Source organism: Vombatus ursinus, unplaced genomic scaffold, assembly GCF_900497805.2.
Source record: "Vombatus ursinus unplaced genomic scaffold, bare-nosed wombat genome assembly UNPS02014841.1, whole genome shotgun sequence".
Classification (NCBI taxonomy): Eukaryota; Metazoa; Chordata; class Mammalia; order Diprotodontia; family Vombatidae; genus Vombatus; species Vombatus ursinus.
Window position 1 is genome coordinate 23,891,972 of NW_020954619.1, and position 24,573 is coordinate 23,916,544.

Genomic DNA, 24,573 nt, shown 5'->3' on the forward strand with positions numbered 1-24,573 from the left:
TTTTACTTTTTTTTTCTTTCCCGATGGAGCCTCACATCACAAGTACTTTGTTTTTCACGACTCAAATCTGGTTCCTAGGTATTATCTGGCATTATTGTTAACCATTTGTCTTATGCCCTTAGGAACTATGCATTATCCAAAATAAGCATCTAATAAAGTATGTTAAGTGAAACAGAATTACTTAAATGTGACAATTACCAAGTAAGTTTATTTTTAAAACTGAAAAAACTGAAATATTATAAACCAACTATTTATTAAATAGTAACTATCCTACAGATAGAAACATGCAACTGTTTATATTATAAAAATTAAAATTCTGATTATTTCTGCAAGGGAGTAGAGTCATCCTCAAATCCTCCCTCTCTCTCATTCCAACAGCCAATCTGTTGTCAAGTCTTGTCATTTCTACTTTTATAACACCTCCTGTACACAGATACGTGCGTGCGCGCGCGCACACACACACACACACATACACACATACACTGCAAGGGAATTTTGAGATTCACTTTATGTACTAATCATGTTAATTCCTTTTAACACTTCCCTCTGGACCAATGTCCTCTGCAATATTTATCTGTATCCCTCAAAACTTATTTTTATAAGTCTAAAATTATTCATTATCTTCTGACATATACATGCTATCAAATTATAAACTGTAATTCATTTGATTACATATTCTACACATCTTTTTGTCTTACCTTCTTTAAGAAACAAATGAGTTTAATCAATCTTTAATATTTAAATAAACAACTTCAACATAAGTCAAGTTATAAAAATACTCAAATCTCAAAGGGGTTATATTTAAAACTTTTATTTGAAAATTTTATATATAAAAACCAATTCATATTACAAAATTCTTCCATAGGCTGTTGACACATAGCTTTCACATAATTAAGATTTTGTTAAGTTTTACCACTTCTATATTCCTTATAATAATTGGCAACAACAAAATTGTACCCCTCAAAATCCATTTACTTCTGCTTCAATAACAATTGCAGGAGGAAAAAAATCTATGAAATAACTCTCTCCTCAAAACTTTTAAGCACACATGTACCAGGAATTCATTCACAGCTTACAAACATAAATCAAATAAAGCCCTACAATAACAGCAGCCAAGAAAATGACATTTAAAAGCTTTCCTTTGTGTAGACCCCTCTATTACTTGGTTCTCATTCTCTAGTTACATACATTTGTAGTGTATATACCTATGTCAAGGTATATATGTATTTATAAGTGTGTGTGTGTTTGTGTGTGTGTATACACACATTTCAGACAAAAAAGTATTTATGAAGTGCTCATTATGTGTCAGTTACTAAGTGCTGGGGATGCAAAAAGAGGCAAAAACATCCCATTCTTAAGAAGCTAAGTCCTGATGGGAGAGACAACATGCAAACAACTACATACATACAAGATATACATATACATACATACATATGTATGTATGTGTGTGTATGTATAAATACGGTAAATTGGAGACAATCTCAGAGGGAAAGTGCTTGCATTAAGGGGCCCAAGAAAGACTTCTTAGAGAAGGTGGGATTTTGGTTGAGATCTGAATGAAACCAGGGAAGCCAGTAGGTAGTGGTGAGGAGGGAGACAATTCTAGGCATGGGGAGAGCCAGGGGAGGCCCCAAGTCAGCAAAGAGCCTTTCCTACATGAAGAGGAGTAAAGAATAAGAAGAATGGAAATGTAAGTAGAGTTTAGGTTATGACAGTCTTTAAAAGCCAAAAATAAGATTTTATAAATTTTAGGAGCCCTCAGAATTTACTAGGGGAGGGGCAGTTTGGAGCATACAACATTGTCAGAACTGTGCCTTATCAAAGATCATTTTGGTAGCTGAGAGGAGGGTGAACTAACTGGGGAGAAAATTGAGGCACAAGGCTACGAGCATTAGGATAATAGGGGCCAAGGATTCTAGACATTTATGAATACTGTATAGAGAAACATAGAGACTGAATTGGGAAGAAAAGCAGACACTTGAAAAGAACAGTGCTAAAAAGAAAAAGACGAAAAACCAATATTGAGATTTCATAGCATTGGCCACAATACAAAGAGGGAACAGCAGATCAATCCATCAAACTATCACAGGAGAAATAGAAAAACCAAGTATTGGTTTGCAGGTATGTTATACCACCTAATCTGCTTATTACATAATTTAGAAACACTCTTCAGACAAACTAAGACTTTAACTTGCAAGGTTAACCAGAGGAAACACGGTTCTACATGCCAGGGGAAAAAATGTATTAATTGCAGTAAATAAGTCAAATAGCTAATTATATTAACCTCAGTATTTACTTTTGATTGTACACTTCTGCTAATATGCTCCCTAACAAGCATTTATTAACATTTAATTGTTAATGAAATTTAAAAGCTAGCCAGGACAGTTAGCCCAAACCACACAATTATCTTTTTAAAAAATCAATAATAATCTCATACAAAGTTTGTAAACTACAGAAGCTCTAAATGTGCAAAAACAGCCTATTTCAAAGAAACAGTGATAGGTACAATCTGCTATTTATTTAAATGGTCGATCAAAGTAAAAATTCATATAATAGCAATCATTTTTTTTACTCACATACCATATTTGTTCACATAGTGTTTGATTTCACATAATGATCACAGCCCTCTTCCAGTACAGGAAAGTAGGTAAAGATAATTTCCTTTCCTAAGTAGCACATGATTGCTTTGTTACAGTAAATTACCTGACTGCTATCACAGCTGCACAATCTGTACCACCAGAGATCACTGCTTGAACATTAGTGGCTGACTGACATCACTTTGGTAAACACTGACAACTAACAATAAATCTAGTGTTTTCATAACTGTTAGCACTTTCTTTTCTTTTTGATTTAAATTTCAAAGACTGTTGTAATTGTATTAAAAACCTTTTATTTCTCACTTTATTTTTGGATGAACAAAGGTAGAACAAATGAGAGAATCCTGGGATGGTGGAATTCCCAGATCTGCACACTGAGGCCAAGAAAATCAACATCTCTAGCCAGGGATTAAATAGCTGGGTACTATTGGGCACTCAGGGTCTCTCCTGGATTTATTTTAGATAGAAGAAACAGGAGATGATACATCAGTACTTATACAATTTTGATTAATTCATCTATCTTTCTTACACAAGGATTCTTGAGAATTGACAATTTAAAGTATCATACTACTGAAAGCCATGTAATTTCTAATTTTGTGACATCAAATTTAATTTAAAGCAGATTTCTTCTCAACATGAAACTCCAGGAAAGGATTTATCTGTTAGGATGATTATTACTTTCTGGAACTACATGAGCTTAAATTTTGTAGATATTAAGATGTCCAATTTGGGAAACATCACACTGGTTGGCAGCATCTTAAAAAGAAAAGATAATAACACATTTAAACAATTTTTTAAACTCAAGAGGTATTAATTATGTACATCAACTTCTGACCTTATTGCTGCTGAGTTCTCCTTCCACTCTCAAATTCTATGATTCTGATTATAGCATTATGCCCAAACCTCTTTAGTGCACTATAAAAAAGAATAGTTAAAACTATATTTATAGGGCACTTATAGTTAGTCTTATAACTTACATTTTTAAATTTAGAGAGTAAGAGAGAACAATTATTTAAAATACTATTGTTAAATACACCTCCAGCTTCACCCATTCTGGGCAGGTACCTTGCTATCCCTTACTTCCTCTCCCTACCAACCCTAGTAGTTTTCAGACACAGAGCTTTCTGACACACCAGGACAATTCTACCTAAGGATAATGATAATGTATGGGAACTCATTCTTCATGATTAACATACTTCTAACCCATCATACTTCACCCCATTTTAGTGATTCTGAATAATCAGTTGCCACTGTTCAAACCTGACTATCCCCCACGAGCCCGACCTCCCTCTACCTTATTCCTATTCCCCTCGCTTTAAACCACATCCCCCAACATCCCAATATAAAACTACCCAACCTTTCTACTGTGTTCTCTGGAATACCTGCTCTATAGCTAAAAACACCTAGCTTCCCCCTTCATCCTTTTTTTTTTTAAACAAGCATTTATTAAAAACTTACTATAGGCCAGACCCTGTGCTAAGCACTTTCCAATATTATCTCATAACATTTACAAATTTTATCCCATTATCTCTCCTCATAACAACCTTGAGAGGTAGATATATTATTATCCACATTTTCTAGTCAAGGAAACTGAGGCCACAGAGGTTAAATTACTTGGCCTGGGCCATACAACTATTAAGTATCTAAGGCTGGATTTGACCTCAGAGGGTCTTTGTGATTCTGGGTCCAGAGCTCTATCCACTGTGCCACTTCTCTGAAGCCTATGACACTATTGATTCCTTTGTTATTAATATTCTTTCTAGGTTTTCATCATACATGTCTGACTGCTTCTTCTCTCTCACCTTTGCTGGATTTTCAATCACGTCATGTCTAACCTTGGAGGTCCCCCAAGGCTTTGTAGTGGACCCTCCTTTCTTCTGATGATTTACTGATTTCATCAGCCCCCAAGGTTTCAATTATCACTTCTATGTAGATGATTCTCAGATCTACCTTTCCAGACCTAACCTCTCTGCTGTTCTCGAATCTCCAACTGCTTACTGGACACCTTGAATTGAATGGCCCACACATATCTTAAACTCAACATGTACATCTTTTCCCCCAAAATTCTCCCTTCTTCCTAACTTCCCTAAACTATTGAGGGTGCCACCATCCTCCCACTCAACCAGAGTCACAATCTAGGTGTTATCCTTGACTCCTTATTGTCTCTAACCTCCTATATCAAATCAAGTGCAAAGGGTCCTACCTTCATAAAATGTCTTGTCTACATGACACCCTTGTCAGGATAAGCCACCTGATAGAACTCCCCATATGGACAGTGAAATAGAACTGACTAATAGCTACAGCTGTAGAAAACCATCAAAAACCACCCCCTCTAATCAGGTCGAGGATAAAACATGGATCTTATGGGTCTTGATTTGGAACCATCAATAACTAAATATCAACCCATTTCCCTTTGTTTCTACAAAAAGGGCAAGATGTCAAAAGCCCCATGAGAATACAGCTACTGTAACTATCACTTCTCAGCTAATTCCTTCCCTGAGCCAGCTTCCAATCCAAAACTCCCTCAACAAATACAGAGAGATTCAGGAAACATATTTAGTGCCACCATCGAAATAGCTCTCTTCAAAGTTACTAATGAGCTTAGTTGCCAAATCCAATAGCCTTTTCTCAATCCTCATTCTCCTTGACCTCTCTCTAGGCTTTCATACTTACTTTCTCTATCTCTCTCACCCTCCCCACTTTGATATTCTCTTCTTTCTAGGCTTTTGGTTCATCACTCTCTCCAGGTTCTCCTCCTACGTATCTAACCATTCCTTTATCTACTCTGCTGGATCCTTCCCTAGATCATGCCTTCTAATCACAGGCATCCCTCAGTGCTCTGCTTTGGGCCTTCTCTTTTCCTTCCCTCCCTCAACTACTTCACTTGGTGACTTCATCAGCTCCCATGGATTTAATTACCATCTCTATGCTGATGATTCTAAAATCCACCTTTCCTGCCCCAAACTCTCTGCTGACCTATAATCTCACATCTCCAACTGCCTTTCAAATTACTCAAACTGGACGCCTAGTAGACATCTTAAACTCCTTATGTCCAAGACAAAACTCATCATCTCGTCCCCTAAATCCTCTCTCCCCATCCTTTCCCTGTCACTGCAAAGGGCAACACCATGGTCCCAGACCCCCAGGCATGCAACCCAGGAGTCATTCTGGATTCTTGTGTCTCTCTTCGCCCCGCCCCCCATATCCAATCTGTTACCAAGGCCTGTCAATTTCACCTTTGCCACATCTCTCCTCTTCTTTCTAGTGACAATGCCACCAGTCTAATGCAGATCCTTATCACCTCATGTCTGGATTACTGCAATAGACTTAGATGGAAGGACCTGTGATGAAAGATGCTATCCATCTCCAGAGAAAGAACTGATAAATAGAAGTATGCACAGTATGGTTGTACATGCGTGCATACATATATATGTATAACTGCATTATATGTGTATACATATATAAATATATATGTGTGTATATCAAATAGTGGCCTTCTCTAGCAAGGGGTGAGGAGGGAGACAGCTCAGGACTTAAAATGTAGCAAAAAATAAAATTAAATTAAATTTAAAAAATTTTTTAAAAATAGCTTGCTGGTGGATCTGCCTGCCTCAAATTTCTCCTCACTTCAAGCCATTCTCATTAAACCACTAAAGTTATTTTTGTAAAGTACAGATCCAATTTTCCCAACTCCAGTGGCTCCCTATTGCCTCTAGAAAAAATATAAAATGCTCTGTTAGGCATTTAAAGCCCTTCATAAACTACCCCACTCCCATCTATCCAGTCTTCTTATCTCTTTCTCCCCAACATGTATTCTTCGATTCAGTCACACTGGTCTCCTGGCTGGTCCACAAACAAGACACTCTATCTCTTGGCTCCAGGTATTTTCTCTGGCTGATCTCCATGCTGGAACATTCCCCTCCTCTACTCCCACTACTGATCTCCCTTGCCTTCTTAACTAAACCCCATCTTCTACAAGATGCCCTCCCCAATTCTCTTAATTCCAGTCTCTTCCTTCTATCAATTATCTATTTATCCTATATATAGCTTGCTTCGGATATATTTGCTGCATGTTGTTTCTCCCATGATGGTAAGCTCCTTGAGGTTAGGCACTACAAACTTTTGCCTCTTTTTGTTTCTCCAGTGCTTTAGCACAGTGCCTAGCACGTGGTAGGCTATTAATAAAAGTTAACTGATTGAGGCTACTCCATTACAAACCCCATTAATTTGTGCAACTAACTTGGTGCCAGAAATCCCACTCTTCAATGGAAATGCAATATGCACCCTTTTTTAACTCAAATACTAATCTATGGGAAGGGCATGTATTGGGTCATAAATATTCTTTGGAATGTGAAGTATTCTTTGATATGAGAGAGACAGAGAAGTAAGTTCTCACTCAATTAAAATTTTGCTTCTAAATGCCATCTCACTAATCTCTGACTCCTTAGAACTAGCAATGCCACACAGGGTCATTCATAATATTTTATGTAAATCAATAAACATGCATTTACTAAATAACTACTATGCACTAGACATTAAGCACTAGGGACACAAAAACAAAAATAAGACACCGTATAAAATCATTGCAGAGTTATACTGTAATGACTGATTAAGGCCCAAAGTTGTGAAATTAGCCCCAAGTTACCCAAAGTTTAAAGAGTTCACCTTTAACACCAAGTAAAACCCCATTTAAGCTTGGAGAAAGAGAACCTGTCTTATAATTGTGGTTTTGCCCCATTTACTATCTTTGTAACTGGCCAAGTTACTTTTCTTTGCTGGACCTTTGTCTCCTCATTTTAAGGATTAGGACTAGATGATGTCTGAGGTTCCTTCCACATGTAAACTTACGATCCTATACTCCATGCCAATAGACTATTACATATACAAGCCCATAATCAATCAATAGGCCACAAAAAAAGCCTAAAGCACAGATCGAACAGCAGGGAACAGAAAAAAGCACTTTGTCACTCTTCCAATTAACTAGAAAGAGTTGAAAGTGGAAATTAAAAAGCAAAGTTCAGAAATATCAACCTATTAGGGAGTAGAAAATAAGCAAAATAGACAATCAGCCCTAACTGCCTCTATTCACAGATGTGGTACCATACACTGGCTTTTACTCACACAGTATCAGAAAATAATCCTGCTTCCCCACCACCCACCCCCAAAATTGAACTGATATTAACTGATATTAAGTCTTTCACCAGTGTGTCGAGGTAAGAAATCCTTAGCCATATGTGAATAAGAAGAAATTACGAGATAAAATAGATAAATTTAGTTTTATTCAAATGGATGTGTTCTCATTGATCTGGAAGTTTCCTTTAAAATGCATACTGCAACCCATTCATGACCTATCATCTTGTCCATATTCTCAAAAAGTTTTCCAGAAAAAAAAAATTCTTTAAAAATCTGCTCAACACAAAACAAAACATCCAGAACAAGAAGGGATGAAAACCTGGAGGGAAAAATCTTTGAAATATATATGTATATATACATATATATATTTGCTTAACATCCAAAAATGTATAAGGAATTCACACAGAAGTATAAGAATGAGTCATTCTCTAATAGGTAAATGGGCAAATGTTAAGAATATTTCTCAAAAGAAGAAACAGAAATTATAATTATTCATATAAAAATATTTACCTCTAATGATGAAAAAAATGCCTGCTGCTGCTAATTACTACTACTATCACCACCACCGATAATGTTAGCTAGCTATATGGTTTGCAAAATACTTTACATACCTCACACCTTTTACAACATATCCCTGGTGGCACAGGTATTGTTCCCATTTTACAAAAGAGAAAACAGGCTGAGACAGATGAAATTACTAGTCCAAGGTTACCCAGCTACTAAGTGTCAGAGAAGGGAATTTAAACCCTGGTCTTTCTGACTCCAAGTCTCTAAGCATTACCATGCAACTTACACTCATCCATTTAACAAAATACAGCAAAAGACAACAAATTTGAATATTGGTGAAGTTATGGAAAAAACAGGGATACTAGCAGAACAATGTATTAGTTCAATTTCAATCTTTTTGAGAAAACACCGTGAAATTATGCAGTAAGAATTACAGAAATGCTGTGTGACCCTAGACAAGTCACTTAACCCTGATTGCTCATCAACAAGCCAAAAAAAAAATAATAAAAAAAGAATTACAGAAATGTTCATATCCTTTGCCCTAACAATTCATTTTCTAGCATTAACCCCAAGGAGATTTACTGATAAGGAAAAATGACTTACTTGTACAAACATATTCCTAGCAGCACCACTTGTAAAATCATACATACACGTACCCCCAGGCCAAAATGTAACCAAAAATTGGGAAATTATCAAACAAATTATGACCTGTGAATGTAACAGATCACAGAATCATATGACTTAGGCTGGACCTCAAGTCAGAGTTACCCAGTCCAATGTCTTCACTTTGTACAAGAAGACATCAAGGCCCAACTTTCCTGCAGTTAGAACGAGAATAAGTAACTGAGTAAGGATACAAGTGCAGGCTTGCTGATTTCAAACACAATACTTTTTGCACAGTACTGATACAGCCTTCCCTGTAATACCACTGCACCATAAAAAAATGACAACTATAGAGAAACACAGGAGTACTTATGAGAAGTAATACTGAATGAATAATAACAATTATTATTATAAATAGGTAACATTTGTATATATAGCCTTTTGAAGTTGGGAAAATACTTCATACATTATCTCCTTTGGTTCTCACAACAGCCCTGTAAGATGATGGTTTTTATTATTCTCATTTTACAGATGAGAAAAAAGAGCCACAATAACATATACACTTGACTATATAAATAATCACAACAGCAGCAATGAAATCCTAATAGCTCACAAAGAAAAGTTCAAAAGGAATTACAGAAATGAATTAGCAAATGTTCTATGACCATGTAAAGCTAACAAACACTTCAAGAAGATATCAAACAACGTTAGGGTTACAGACACAATAGCTTACAACACTTTCTTTGCTGTTCTTTCTTTTCTTTGTTTCTTGCTATATACATTGAATATGTCAATGGACTTTAAAAATTATTTAAAAGAACTGAAAATTAAGATATTGAATAGGGCTTTGATTTCCCCTAAGAGATAACTCCTACTCCTGAATCAAAGGATCACAGATTTAGAGCTGAAAGGGACTTGAGCAATTTAGTCTAATTCCCTCATGGGGAAACTGAGACCCACAGAGATTGAATGATCTGCCCCAGAGTCACACAACCAGTGTAAATACATAAGGTGGTATTTTAACCAAAGCCTTTGAGGCCACAAGTCCAGTGTCTTATCTATTACATGACACTGTGTCTCAAACCCTTGCTCCCTTATTCTATCACGTCTTCTTATTCCTTGCCAAATCTAACCCTGGATTATTCATACAAACCACTTCCTTACTCCTCCATTCCTGCTATTCATTTGCTGCTGAACAGGGGCTGGAAGAAGCCCTTCAAACATGTTAAGTTGCTTTCTCTTCCTATATGATGGTTCTTCCTCTGCTACCTACAAACATGCCCAAGTCTCCCTAATCCTTAAAAAACTCATTAGATCCTGACTCAAGCTATCCTCTTATATACCTCACATTTTTCTCTGGCAAATTCCCTCATTTTTTCTCCTCTCATTCACTTGTAACCCTTTGCAATCTGAGTTCAGAATTTATCATTCAACTGAACCTACTTGCTTCAAAGTTACCAATGAACACTTAATTGTCATATTTGATTAGCTTTTCTCAAACTTTCTTGACCTTTCTTGTAACATTTGATTCAGTTGATCACTCTCTCCTCCTAGATATTCTCTCCTCTCTGTTTTCATGATGCTGATCTATCCGGCTTCTCCTCTCTGATCACGCCTCTATCAATTTTGCTGGGTCATAATCCCTATCCTGCACCTTCCCTGTAGGTACATACAATTCATGGCTGTCCTGGGCCTTCTTTTCTTTCTATACCAGGGGTCCTTACCCTTGTGTCTACAGACCTCCAAAGAGTCCATGAATAGATTTCATTGGGTCCACGAACTTGAAAATTTTAGATCTCTACTTTCATTCACCTCTAAAATTGAGTATTTTCTTCAACTAAGAATTTTTAAAAATTATTCTAATAATGTAGCTTCACTAGATTGCCAAAGGAGTATACAACACAAAAAATATCAAGCCTGTGTCTAGACTGGTGACCTCATTAGCTCCTATTCATTTATTGTCTCTTTGCAAATTATAATTATATACAGATAAGTAACACCATTGCTTCAAATGCCTATATCAAAGACTACAGATACTGTTACTATAGCTTTAAGAATTCAGACAGAATGTTGAGAAGATTGAAGATGCAGCTGAGAAATATCTACCCAGGGATTCAGAAGGTATGTGTGCTTATTTTTTCTTCTTAAGGATCTATAAAAAGTCAGTTGAGAAAAATGACTCAAGGTGAATCATCTCTCCATGAGGAGAAACTGAGGTGTTTATCTGTGATTCATGACGATCTAATATCTATGTAACAAAGAGATCAGGCAGCTAGGTGGTGCAATGGTTAGAGCACTGGCCCTGGAGTCAGGAGGATCTGAATCCAAATCTGGCCTCAGACACATAACACTCACTAGCTGTTGACTCTGGGCAAGTTACTTAATCCCAACTGACCTCACCAAAAGAAAAAAAAAAAAAAGGAAGGTATCTTAAATGTTATTTTATGAGAAGAGCTTTTAAAAGGAATTTTACAAAAATCCTGTGAGAAGTTAACAGTACAGTGCATTCTGGGAAAGATTGTATCTCGTGTTTATTGACGAGAAATTGAAAGAAAGCACTAATCCTTAAAAAAAAAAAGAAGCTATTTTAAGATCCTTCAGTCATTATCTAGAGTGAGTTGAATGATTTGAGACTGAGTTTCTAGAGAACTGGAGTCAACTACTACATTTTGAGGGTTTGAGGTGACTGGTGATGACACTGGTAAAAGGCAAAATATAGTAAGCAGTTTTACATAAATACACATACACCTATATAAACATTTATTATTACTCTCATTTGTTAACAGATTAAGATGTTAAAATTTAAACAAGAATTATGGGAAAGAGGTCTTTATTTTTAACTCATCAAATAATTATTATTTAATGAACTAGAGTGGGGGCTTGAGCTAATCAGTTAAGCATTGATAAGAGGCTGCAGACATATTAATAGGAAATAAATTATCTGATATACTCCAGGATTGATATAGAGCTCTGGATTAGTAAATGAAATAAATAGCAATGAGTCAAATGGCAGGCAAGGCTTAGTGACCTACCAGTGAGGGTGGTCAGATCCCACACACCTATACACCTGTTATATGTGGGGATCACAGAGGGCTTTCCTTTTTCTCATACCTTTTATATACATATGTACACACACATTTTTTTTTTCCTAATGCAGAGGTCTGACCATGATACTTTACTATTCAATCAACTATAGTGGATCCCTATAGATCAAATATGGACTTCTCTGTTTGGCACTTAAAGCTCTTCCCAATCTTGCCCCATCCTACAATTCTTGCCACAGTATACTACATTCCAACCATATCTATATTCTTGCCATTTTTCATATGCAATACTCCACCTCTCCTTTCCAAGCCTTTGCAATAGTTATCACCTATGCCTAGAATAAATGAATTTATTAATTTATTAATTACTTACTATGTGCCTTGCAAGCACTGTGCAAAGCAGGGATAAAAAAAAAAAATCAAGGGCAGTCACTGGCCTCAAAAAGCTTACTTTCCCACAGGGGAGACAATATGTATAGAGGAGTTCACTTCTTAGAAACCCTGTTTTTTTTAAGGCTCAGTTCATCATCTTCTACATAGAACCTTCTTGCCTCCCACTCTTTTGTTTGTGCCTCCTCTTCCCACTACCTCCCTGAAAAAAAAATCTTGTACATGCTTTGTGTTTTGTATGTACATACATACATACATATCTTTATGTGTCTATGTGTATATATGTGTGTATATATGTATACATGATGTCTGCTCCCATTAGAATGCTCCTTCAGGGCCAAGGACTGTTTCACTTTTGCCTTTGGATCACCAGTATCTAGTATAATTACAGTTTCTGGAACACAGTAGGCACTTAATACATGTTGATGATTGATATTTGACATCAAAAGCTTTTTATAACCTGATCCCAACCTAACTGATTATGTATAACTCCCCTCCATATATTTCATGATCAAACTAAAATATTATTCTTCCCGTTTATCATACAAGACACTCTATATTTCATTTGTTTCTTTGCATTGCCTATTTTCTATGGCTCTCTTCAATTCTACCCTGGAATTCCCTTGTTTCTTTCAAGACTCAGCTCAAATACCATCTTCTACATAAAGACTTTCTTGATCTCCCTACTGACCAGTGCCTTCCCATAACCCCATTCCCAATCACCTTTTATTAGTTTTACACATAACAATATATGTACTGGCTGTCTCTTCTAAAAAAAATATAAGCTCCCGATGTCAAGAACTTTTTCACTTTGGGCTTTCTACCTCCAAGGCCTTAAATGGTACCTGGCATACAAAAGGTAGTAAATATTTGCTGACTTATCTGGGCAATAACTTTTCTCCTTCAATTCTTCTTTTCAACACACATGTATGTACTATCTCAAGTAAATGGAAAATCTACATTGATTCTATATAGGATACAGTGTGGTAGAGTATTCTAACACCAGCTTCAACAGTCCCTCTAAGAGACAACATATACTGTTATCCATTGGAGAGAGATAAGTAAGGTATTGAACAGACTACAAGAGAACTTCTCTCCTGAGTGACTGAGTTAATTGTCAGTGAAACTGAGTCTGACAAGACATTTCCTAAGAGACCTAAACCTGCCACAGTAGTAGAAAGAGCACTTAACATATCAAAACACTTCCATTCTACGCTAAATTTACAAACCACTCAAAATTAAAAGCCAACTGTGATCATAACAAATATGTCAGTAGCAATTATTGGGACTAACTTAAAATTTCATGACACTATCATCAAGTGGCAATATTTTTATGTTAATGTTAAAGATTAGAGGTAAAAATATAATAACACATGTTTATTCTATTTGAAAGAATATTTTTAGCTCCGGAGGTTAGGCAGAAGGGAAAAAAAAACCTAGCACTTCTACAGTTGTTTCAATTTTCAATATTTTGAATCATTTGTCTTCCCCCAGGTAAAGAAAAAAGTAGCTAAACCCTTTCTTTGAAAAAGAAAAATAGTAGGATAGTTAAGTAATTTTATCAGATTTTAACCTAAATTACAGGCAGGGATTGAGGTAAACATTTCTTGAATTCCAATTTGATTTACACCTATAGCCATCAAAAAATCAAAGAATCTAATTTTTCTATTTCCTCTAACCAATACCCCACACAGTTTTAAATAGCAGATAACAAGAATTCTAAATAGATAACTTTCTAATAAAGAAAAATAACAAAAATTTGCTTTAAAACAATATATTTAAAAATAAATTCACTCTATGTCAAACCCTACCAATAGAAACCTCAAACATGTGCACAAATTGTTAAGCTACACTAGAATTTCATTATAATGAATACTGCTCAAAGTAACAACAAAACATTTGCCTTTCATTTAAAAATTTATTAGTAAGATTAATTAGCATCACCTATGTATGCCTAAGATATAAATATGAGGCCACACGGTATCATGGATTCAGTTTCCAAGGCATGAGTTCAAATCCTAGCTCTATTACTATTTAAATTAACCCCCCTGTGAGGCAGAATAAGACTGCCAAATTAATTGGTCACAGTTCCTTCTTTTCCCCTTCTGGAATCAAATATTTATGCTTTGATTTTTCTCATCTAAACATAATTACTCATGTTTCCTACTCCTTTTTTGCCTATGACTAAAGGCCAACTAAATGTGGTTTTAAGTTTTCCCTTTCAAAAGTGCTAGCTAGGTGTGTGGTATTTTTCCACTATGGGGAATGGCTATTACATAAACAAATAATGATGAAAATAGTAACAATACTGAATTATTCATTGCAGAGGATAGCAAAAGAAGATTTTTAAAAACCACATCATTAACCCCAAGACATATTTAGAACTATATTCAAACACAAAGAATTTAACTCATATTCCTAGAAATTTCAAGTAAAAATGAGTACCAATAACTAAAATTCATTTGAATAAACCCTGACATATCATTAGTTTGTGTTACTATTTCATTATTTGGAGGCTAGGACCTGAAAGTTAAGACATTATTGAAAAGTGCAATGAATGTATAACATGTATGTTATTTCTTATATATCCTTATAACAAAGGTACTTGGGGAAAAAAGAGGTTCACATACTTTGAATACATCTGAAGGGATTTTCCATTTCTTTCACTGATTTCTCCTGAGCAGCATCACTTTTGAAAATGAAGTTATGATCTTCTTGTTTTTCATTTTCACAAGAGTTCAGCATTTCAGAGTTAATGTTTTCTCTCTTTTGTATGGTCATGGGAATAGTCAATTCTTTCTTATTGATGAGGACTTCTTTAGCACTTCCTTCCAAAGCAATTAAAGCATCACAAGGTTCTCTTCCCAAACAGGCACTCTCATGAACCGATTCATCAATAGTACGAAGAGAGTTATTTCCACCTATGGCTATGTTTCTTCCTCTTTCCTGAGAATCAGTTTCACTACAACATCCTATGGTTTCTTTTGCATCAGATATTTCACTATATGGATTGCAATTCAAGTTTACATTTCTTTCACAATTGTGAAGTTTTTTGAGCCTGCAGTTATTTTCTTCCACTAAATTATCACTTGTTAGAATCAGTTTCATTTTTCTGCTAAAGCTGGAATAGTCAATGTTTTCTAATATGCTTTGACTTTTACTCCTGTAAACACTTCTTTGGTGGTTTAAATGTGAAGGGCTTTCTAATATCTGCTTAACTTCAAAAGTACAATTCCTTGAATTCCCTTCTTTCAGATTAGTGGGTGAAAAATAATCATCATATGCTGCTTCTTTGCAGGCTGGGGATATATTTACAGGACTCATCATCAACTCTAAAAAGTTTTCAGTCTTACCTAGATGCAATTTCGGACTGGTAAATCTCATTTTTGACTTCTTCTTCCTTGGTTTTTGTTTTGAAGGAAAATTTAAATGCATTAAACTTCTCAATTGTTTTTCTGAAGAACTTGTAGGACCTGGACTTCTTACAGAGTGGTTTTTTCCTACGGCTAAAGAAGGGGATAGATAATCCTGGTCACTAAATATTTCCTTAGATATTCCTTCAAATTGTGTTTTTTCAGGAGTGAGCATTTCAGTCATCAAAGTGCTTTGGAAATTCCTTTTTTCAGTAGGAAGGGTACTCTTAGATCTCTGAGGTGTTACTGTACCAAAGAGAGTATTAGATGCAGTTTTTGTTACAGGTGAAGAAAGACAAGCATTAGTTTTAGCTTTACGAACGCATTTATCTGACTTCATCTTACGTTTCCTGCGTTCACAGTTTCTCCAAATATCATCAAAGGATGTATTTAAAACATCAGAAATGGATTCATCTGTAAGATATTGATAAAGCATTCAAACATTAATGAAAAAAAAAACAGTGCAATGACTTAAAGAAAAATTTTAATCAGTTTTAAGGCATGGCTGCTCATATGACCAACGAAGCCCACTAGGAAGACAAAAATTTTATTTAAAATAACTAGAAAGTATAAAATACTTTGGAATCTACTTACCAATACATACCCAGCAGCTATGCAAATATAACTATAAAACACTGCTTACAAAAATAAAGATAAACCTAATTAGACAAATATTAACTGCTGATGAATAGACTATGAGCCACTTTGAAAATTATAATACTACCTAAATTAATTTATTTATTCAATGCCATACTGATCAAATTACCAAAGAATTACACTGCAGAACTAGACAAAATAATAATGAAATTCACATGGAGTAACAAAAGGTCAAGAATCTCAAGGGAAATAATGTAAAAAAAATTTGAGAAGAAAGGGGGCCCAGTAGTACTAGATCTAAAACCATACTAGAAGGAAGCAACCATCAAAACAATTTGGTACTGGTTAAAAAATAAAGAGGTTGACCAGTGGAAACGATTAGGTACACCCCCTAGCAAAGCAAAACAACCTAGTTACTTAGTGTTTAGTAAACTCAAGAAAACTTTAGTAAACTCAAAGAAAACAGCATCTAGGGTATGGCCTCACTCTTTAGACAGTGATCTGCAGACATTAGGTTTAGACCAACACCTCATACCATATACCAAAATAGGTCAATAAGCTGTACATGTCTTTTGACTCAGCTATATCATTATTATTAGCTCTATACTCCAAAGAGAATAAAGAAATGAGAAAAGGAACTATACATACAAATCTACAGCAACTTTCTGAAGCATCAAAACACTGAAAACTAAGAGGGTAGCCACCAATGGGGAACAGTGGAATACATTATGGTAAATGAATGTAACGGAATAATATTGTGGTATAAGAAATTATGAAAGGGGCAGTTTCAGACAAAACTGGTAAGATTTGCATGAACTGATATGGAATGAAGTGAGCTGAACTAGGAGAACAGTTATACAATAAATAATAAACAATAATAAACAATAAATAATAAATAATAAACAATAAAAGTTGTACAATAATAGCAATGTAAAAATGAACAATTTTGAAAGTCTTAACTAAACACAATGATCACCTATAAGCGCTGACATTTACTAGGTATGTGACTTTGGCCAAGTCACTTCACTCCTTTAAGGGCATCAGTAAATCAGGGGTACTACTCATATTATCTACACTTAGAGGATTTTTTGTAAGAAAAACTTTGTAACCTGAAAACATGATATTATTTACATACAGTATTATACACTGATGTCAGTCTAATCCTAAAACACATCTCTAGCCATGTCACTACCTATTCAATAATATAAGTGTTCCCTGTTCCATATTAAAATAAGTTAAATTTTGACTAATGTGGAAACAGTTTAATCTGGTTGTACATGTATATCCTGCAGATTGTATGCAGTTTTGGGGAGGCAGGAAAATTTAGAACTCAAAATCTTATAAAAGTGAATGTTGAAAACTAAAATTAAGTAAATAAACTTAACAAAATAAGTTAAATTTCCCTGTCTGGTTTTCAAGACCTTTTAAAATATAAGTCCCTACCTTATCTTAACTCCCTCCACTTCAATCAGGCAAGTCTCTCCATCCTCCCTCAGACATTATATGCTGGATTTGGAGTCAAGAGGTACCTGGGTTCAAACACCACCTCCGACACTTACGTTTTAACTATGTGACTATGGGCATGTCATAATCTCTCTGTCAACTTCCTTACTCGTAAAATAGAAAAATAATGCTGGTAGCACTTACCTCATGCAGTTGGGATAATCAAATGTCATAACATCAGTAAAGTTAACTGTAAACCTTAGAAAATTACATAAATGTCAGGTACCATTATCCCAAATTCCTTGTCTTTTCTTATGTTGTTCTCCTGACTTGGAGTCACAATATTCATTTCTGCCTAACCAAACTACCTATTGCTCAAGGACTAGTTCAAGTTCTGTCATCTCATTCAGGAAGCCTTCCCTGACTACTGCAGGCCATACCATTATCTCCCTATCTTATATTCCTATTATGCTCAGACTCAGTGTTACCCAATTTCAGATTAACTGTCCTCTGTTTTCTTTGAATTAGTTTTGTTTCCAATTACATTTTTTTTTGCAAGTGTTTTGAGAGCACAAGCCAGGTGTGATATTCTACTGTCTTGTCTGAAGTTGGATACAAGGTACTCCTTCATGCTTAATAGGCTAAGATGACTAGTACTGCATTTTAAGAAGAAGATCATAGGATTACAGACTGAGAGCTGGAAAAGGTCTTAATACAAACTCTTTTCAAATCAATTAAATATCCTAGAGGAGATAAGCTACATAAAGTAATTCTTTTCTATTAAAGTAATTCTCTATTTTTAATTTGACCTGCTGAACAATTCTTCACTCTTCATAAAACTACTAAGTCTAGGTTATAACCCACATATTAAAAGTGAAAGCATAGCAACTAAAATCTAGGACTCTCTTGGTATTAGGTTCAGGCAGAGAGAACAGAATATGCTTACATCTTTATTCCGTACAATCTCAGATTGACAGGATGTATTTATTTTGTTTTTAACTTGAAAGAAAAAAAAATTTATTTCTTTGTAAGAATTTTGACCTTGCAGTTTGTCACTGGATTGACTTTAATGATAAGGAATTCTAAAAATTTTCATTTACTACATAACCTTAGCATTCTGAGAGGCATTGAGTAAATCACACTTACTGAGCACTGCTGTGTGCAGAGCAATAGATACTGTCCTGTTGAGATTGCTTAAAAGTCTATCACGACTAGTGAAAAACCTCTAAATATGAGATCTAATCATCCAGTGCACTTCCATGGAGGGAAAAAAAAATCAAGAAAAATCTTAATCGGTCATCTTATTTCCACTGCCTTGTCACTAATCCACATATTCTAGTTAATAAGTTTCTCTATCTCCCAGATTCACTGAAGATCTTTGTTTGTTGGTCCTATGCAAAATATTATTCAAAACAATTTTTCCTTAGGTCTTCTATGGTTCTCAGGATCACACTGTTTAAACTGTACACAAAATAGTTTATACAAGACCACAGGAAGAAAAAAATTGATATGGTGCCAGAAAGCAAACTCCTGGGGGGAAAAAAAAAACAAGAATGAAAAAGGAAGGTTTACCTCAAATGGTTTCTCATGACCTAGTTTCATTAGGATTCTTACATTACATCCTTTAAAAGGGGAAATAACAATTTTTGACATTTTTATCTTGCTCAATAATTAGCTGAGTTGGTCATACACATAAACAACTAATTCAAAGATGATCTGAACTTAAACTTTCTGGTAACAGGCAATTAAAAGAAAAACTAGTTTTAAAATAATTGTTTACCTGATTGTGAAGTGTTAAGTGATGTATTCAAACATGTTCCAGATGAAGATGGGTCCGAATTAAGAGCAAGCATTTGAGAAACTAAAAAAAAAGATAAAGATTTTTTAAGTACAACAAATTCTATTCAAACATACCACTTTGTCTACTAACTTTATATTCAACACCAAATTTTCTTACATTAATTAGTTCTAATGAACTACTATAGGCATTTCATTGTATTTATACATTGGATATTTTTCTGTAAGTCATATGTACTCTTACCCACATCAATTTATTCCTTGTATTTCAAATACCAAATTTACCACAAGTACAAAATACTAACATCCTACCCAAATGTATTCCAGGCAACTCAGCACTAAATATTTCTGTGACCATAAAAAATTATTTATACTTCAATAAAGCATAAAATCATAGAATCTTAAGAGTTGGAAGGGACCTTAAAAAGTTATCCTTCCCATCTGCAGGCAGGATCTCAAACAAATAAATTAAACCCATTCAAAACAATATGTTAATTTGATTTGCCTTATTACATCCATGGGCTGGCACTAATAGTGGTTCTCTCTTAAAATACTAAAGTCAGGAACCAAAAAGGACATTACTGCACTAACCAAAATGCAATTATATATGTCTTCAAAGGGAGAAGGAAAGTAAAATGAGGGCATATCAAAGATGATTTTACTCACTAAAAGACAATATGAAAAATAATAAGGTACAAGACAGGAAAACTTAGGATCCTAGTTTCAAATATTCTAATTTGCAATACCTCATACTAGTCATAGGATGAGAGATTAGAGAAAAGTTCATAGGATCACCTAGACAGTGTTGGAAGCAACCTTGGAGTCATTTTATTCAACTCCCTCAATTTACAAACGAAGAAACCAAAGCCCTGAGAGGTTAAGTCAATTCCTCAAAGTCACAGACAGGCAAATAGCAAGGCTGGAATTTTGAACCCAGGTCTTCTCTTTTCCTAATCTAGTTCTTTTCATAGAACCATACTAAAAGAAGCCAGTGTTGTAGACAAATCCACAGATGTGAATTTTTGTTAATATCTTCAACCCTGATTGCTACTTAAAGACTTTCTCTCACCTATGACATATTTCATACTAATCAGAGCTTCTCTTTCAGAGAATCTTCCTACACAAAGGACTTCATATATTAAAAGAAAATCCTAACTTATGAAACTACATGTGTGACTATGGCACAAAAGGATTCATTGCTGATTTCTAGAAATAGCATTTCCCTTATACATCATCTTTAAATTATTAACTACCTGGGGACATGGAATAGAGATAGGAAACATACGAAAGTACTATCAATTGAAAATAATTGGAATTAAAATATCTACGATTGTGTATTATTCAAAGGGAAAATATGATACCATTTTTATAAGCCAGGTGCAAAATCTATTGCACTAAGTGAAGTATACCTGCAGAAGGAAAATAATGATTTCTTAACTGTCAAATCCAACAGACTTTTCTCAATCCTTATCCTTCATGACCTCCCTGCTGCCTTAGACACCACTGATCTGCTTCTTCTTTTTGACACTTTCTTCTCTAGATTTTTGGACACCACTCTCTTGGTTCTCCTTCTATCTTCACTCCTCCTCAGTCTTCTTTGCTGGATCCTCATCCAGGTCATTTCTATCTGTAGGTGTCCATAGGGTTCTGTCCTGGGCCCTCTTCCCTTCTCCCTCCCACTATCTTCCCTATTAATTAAGAGCTACACAATCCTCCCAGTCCTTCAGGGTCAACTCTTCCCTATATTTCATCCCCCACATCCAATCTATTGCCAAGGCCTATCAATTTCACCTTTCCAGCATCTCTCAAACGCATCCTCTTCTCTTTGATAGTGCCGTGATCCTGGTGCAGACCCACATGACTTCACACTTGCTCGACTGCAATAGCCTGCTGGTGGGTCTGCCTATTTCAAATTTCTCCCACACCAGTATATCAGCCACTCATTCAGCTGCCAGTGTTTTCCTCTAAAGCACAGGTCCAATCATGTCATTCCAGGATCAAATACAAAATACTATCTTTAACATTCAAAATTGTCATAACCTAACCCCCACCACCTACTTTTCCATTCCTCTTATAGTTTACTCTCTGCCTCATACTCTTCAATTCAGTAACACTGGCCTCCTTCCTGTACCCCCCCGCCAAAATAAAGACATTTCATCTCTAAGCTCCTGACATTTTCCTAGTTGTCCTCCATCACTTCTCATCCCTACCTATAAGTTTCCCTGGCTTTCTTCAAAGTCCCTACTAAAATTTCATCTTCTACAGGAAGACTTTCCCAGTTCTTAATTCTAGTGCCTTCCCTCTTTTAATTCTATTTTTCCTACATATAGTTTATATGTATTTGTTTATTGTCTCCATTAGACTATGAGCACCCTAAGGGCAAGGACTGTCTTTTTTATATACCTAGAGCTCAGCACAATAGCTAGCACATCACAGGCACTTAATATTTATTGATTAATTAATAACTGACTTTTGCATAAGACATTAAAGTTTGCAAAGCATTTTAAATAGCTATTTCCTTTAAGCTTAACAATCCTAAGAATATTACAGATAAAGAAAATGAAACAAGTTAAGTATCCTGTCTAAATCACAACTACAGCTCAATGTGTGACTTCACATTCAGGTCTTCCTACCTCCAACTTCTAATATTCTGTCCAATGAGCAATAATAGTCCTCAAATAAAAAACAAAAAAACAAAACAAAACAAATAAAAAAAAACCCGGCACCATCTTCATGAAACATCAACTCACTACAATTTTTTAAAAAAAGTAACCTCTCTTGTAGAGCAATCTAATTGGAACAATCTGTTTTCTAGCCCTAGTGATACATTCACTAATTACAGGATCTTCAATCAATCAACTAGTATTTATTAAAGTATCTCCTATGCCAGGCATTATGCTTAGACTAGGGATGCAAAGATAAAAAAAAAAAAATCAATCAATACTTGCCCTAAAAGAGCTTACATCTGACTTTAGACAACAAGACTGAAGACTCTTAGTTCTACAGTACTTTCAAAACAAAAAAGCACCATTCCCACAACAACCCTGTGCAAGCATTATTATTTTCATTTGACAGAGGAGGAAGCTCAGCCTTAGAGAAGTTAAGTGAATGACCCATGCTCATGCCTGGATTCAACACAGAAAACCATATAAAAACCTCTTTCCATGATGCCACATTGTCTCTAGTAATAGCATTATTAACATTTATATTTCACTTTAGGAAACTTAACGTCTTTGGAATTCAGTTTCTTCAGTCATAAAACAAGGTTAGATTAAATGAACTCAAAAGTCTCCTTTAATGCTAAATTCTATTACACAGCACAGCAGATGGAGTGCTACCTAAAAAGTTGACAATACCACCCTGCAGGCTAACTCCATTAAATCAGATTTGTTCTTATGACACAAAAGCAGCACAGCATCTTTCTTCCACCCTGCACAGGCTAGAAGTTAAGAGATAAGTGACTTCTCCTTCCCATTTTTAGTCAAACACTAAATACTCCCCGTACCTGCTAGATGACAGTTCACTGGTCTGCCAGAGTACCTGTAATAGGTCCACCAGCATGTCACATTAAAGGCTCAGATAGCCATACAAATCTAAAAATCCTTTCATTCACTGTTAGGCATCAACGCTAACACTGGGAATACAAAAATAAAGATAAAAAAATCTAAGAGTCCCTGCCCTCAAGAAGCTGATATTGGCTGAACAAGTTGTGGTATATGACTGTGATGGAATACTACTGTGCTATAAGAAAGGTGTAGAACCAAGAGAACACTGTATACAGGAACAAAAATGTCTTAAGAACAACTCTGAGTGACTAAGTCATTTTGACTATTATAAATACCCAAATTAACCATATAGGAGATATGAAGATGCTATCTGCATCCAGAGAAAGAAATAATAAACAGAAGTATGTATAGAATGGTTTTATGTGCACGCGCGCACACACACACACACACACACACACACACACACATACACACACACACTCGCGTCTAAAAATGGCAGTGATGAGCGGGAGGAGGGAGGAGAAGGAAGAAAAAGGAAAAAAAAAGCAAGTTACACAATAGCTTTATTACATATTTAAAAGGAACAGCAAGTTGTACTAACAGGTTTGCAGTTTCATGAATAATCATCTTTTTTTTTTTCCTATTCTACTATGTTATAGAAATGCTTGGTTTATTTATTAAGTTCAGAATAAGATAAATATATTTTTAAAAAAGCTTATACTGTAATGGGAAGACAATAAGCACAAATAACTTTATTAAAAGATACATGAAAAATAGATACCAACTAAGATTAGAGGAGAAGGTGCTGGTGACTGGAAGGGTGGGAAAGGCTTCTTGAAAGAGGTAGTGCTTGAACTCTGAACTGAGCTTTGAAGGAAATCAAGGATTCTAAGAGGTAAAGACAGTGGTGGAGGAAGAAGAGTATTCTGGGCATGGGGTACAGTCAGTACAAAGGCACAGATATGGAAAATAGAGCACACCATGGGTTAAGAGCGATAAATAGATTTATATGGCTGTAATATTGTATGCATGAAGGAGTATAATGGGACCAGAAAAATAGGGAGGGTGCAGGCTACGAAGAGCTTTTAATGTCAAGCAAAGGAATTTATATTTGATTCTAAAGGTGATATGGAGCCAGTGGAAATTACTGGGGGGTGGGGAGTTGGAGAGACACAGATATAAAAATGATCAGACCTGGACTTCAGGAAAATCATTTTGTCAGCTATATGGAAGATCAACAGAAGTGGGAAGAGACTTGAGGCAGGGAGACTAATTAGGAAGTTATGGCAATGGTCCAGGCCAGAAGGGATGAGAGTTTGAATTGGAGTAATGGCTGGGTGTGTAGTACAAGAGCATAAAGATAAGAGAGAGGCAGAAATGAAAAAAATTGGCAACTGATTGAATATATAGGGTGACTGGTCATACTGAGTTAAAGAGAGACATAGAGAAACAAAGAGATAGTGTGTGTGTGTGTGTGTGTGTGTGTGTGTGTGTGTGAGAGAGAGAGAGAGAGAGAGAGAGAGACAGAGAGAGAGAGAGAGAG

General features: G+C 35.4%; 1 protein-coding gene across 6 annotated transcripts in view; it reads right to left on the minus strand.

The window, feature by feature from the left end:
• MCPH1 (microcephalin 1) overlaps positions 1–24,573 on the minus strand; it is a 330,808-nt gene that overhangs the window by 264,832 nt on the left and 41,403 nt on the right. For 3 of the 6 annotated variants that reach the window (XM_027840314.1, XM_027840313.1, XM_027840315.1), the window contains 2 exons: positions 19,508–19,588; positions 14,905–16,101 (listed from right to left, as the gene is read on the minus strand). In XM_027840314.1, coding sequence (XP_027696115.1) covers positions 14,905–16,101; positions 19,508–19,588 — 1,278 coding nt within the window. Of the gene's footprint in view, positions 1–845; positions 3,354–14,904; positions 16,102–19,507; positions 19,589–24,573 lie in introns of those variants that run through there. The other 3 variants (XM_027840316.1, XM_027840317.1, XM_027840318.1) reach the window with 3 other exon arrangements.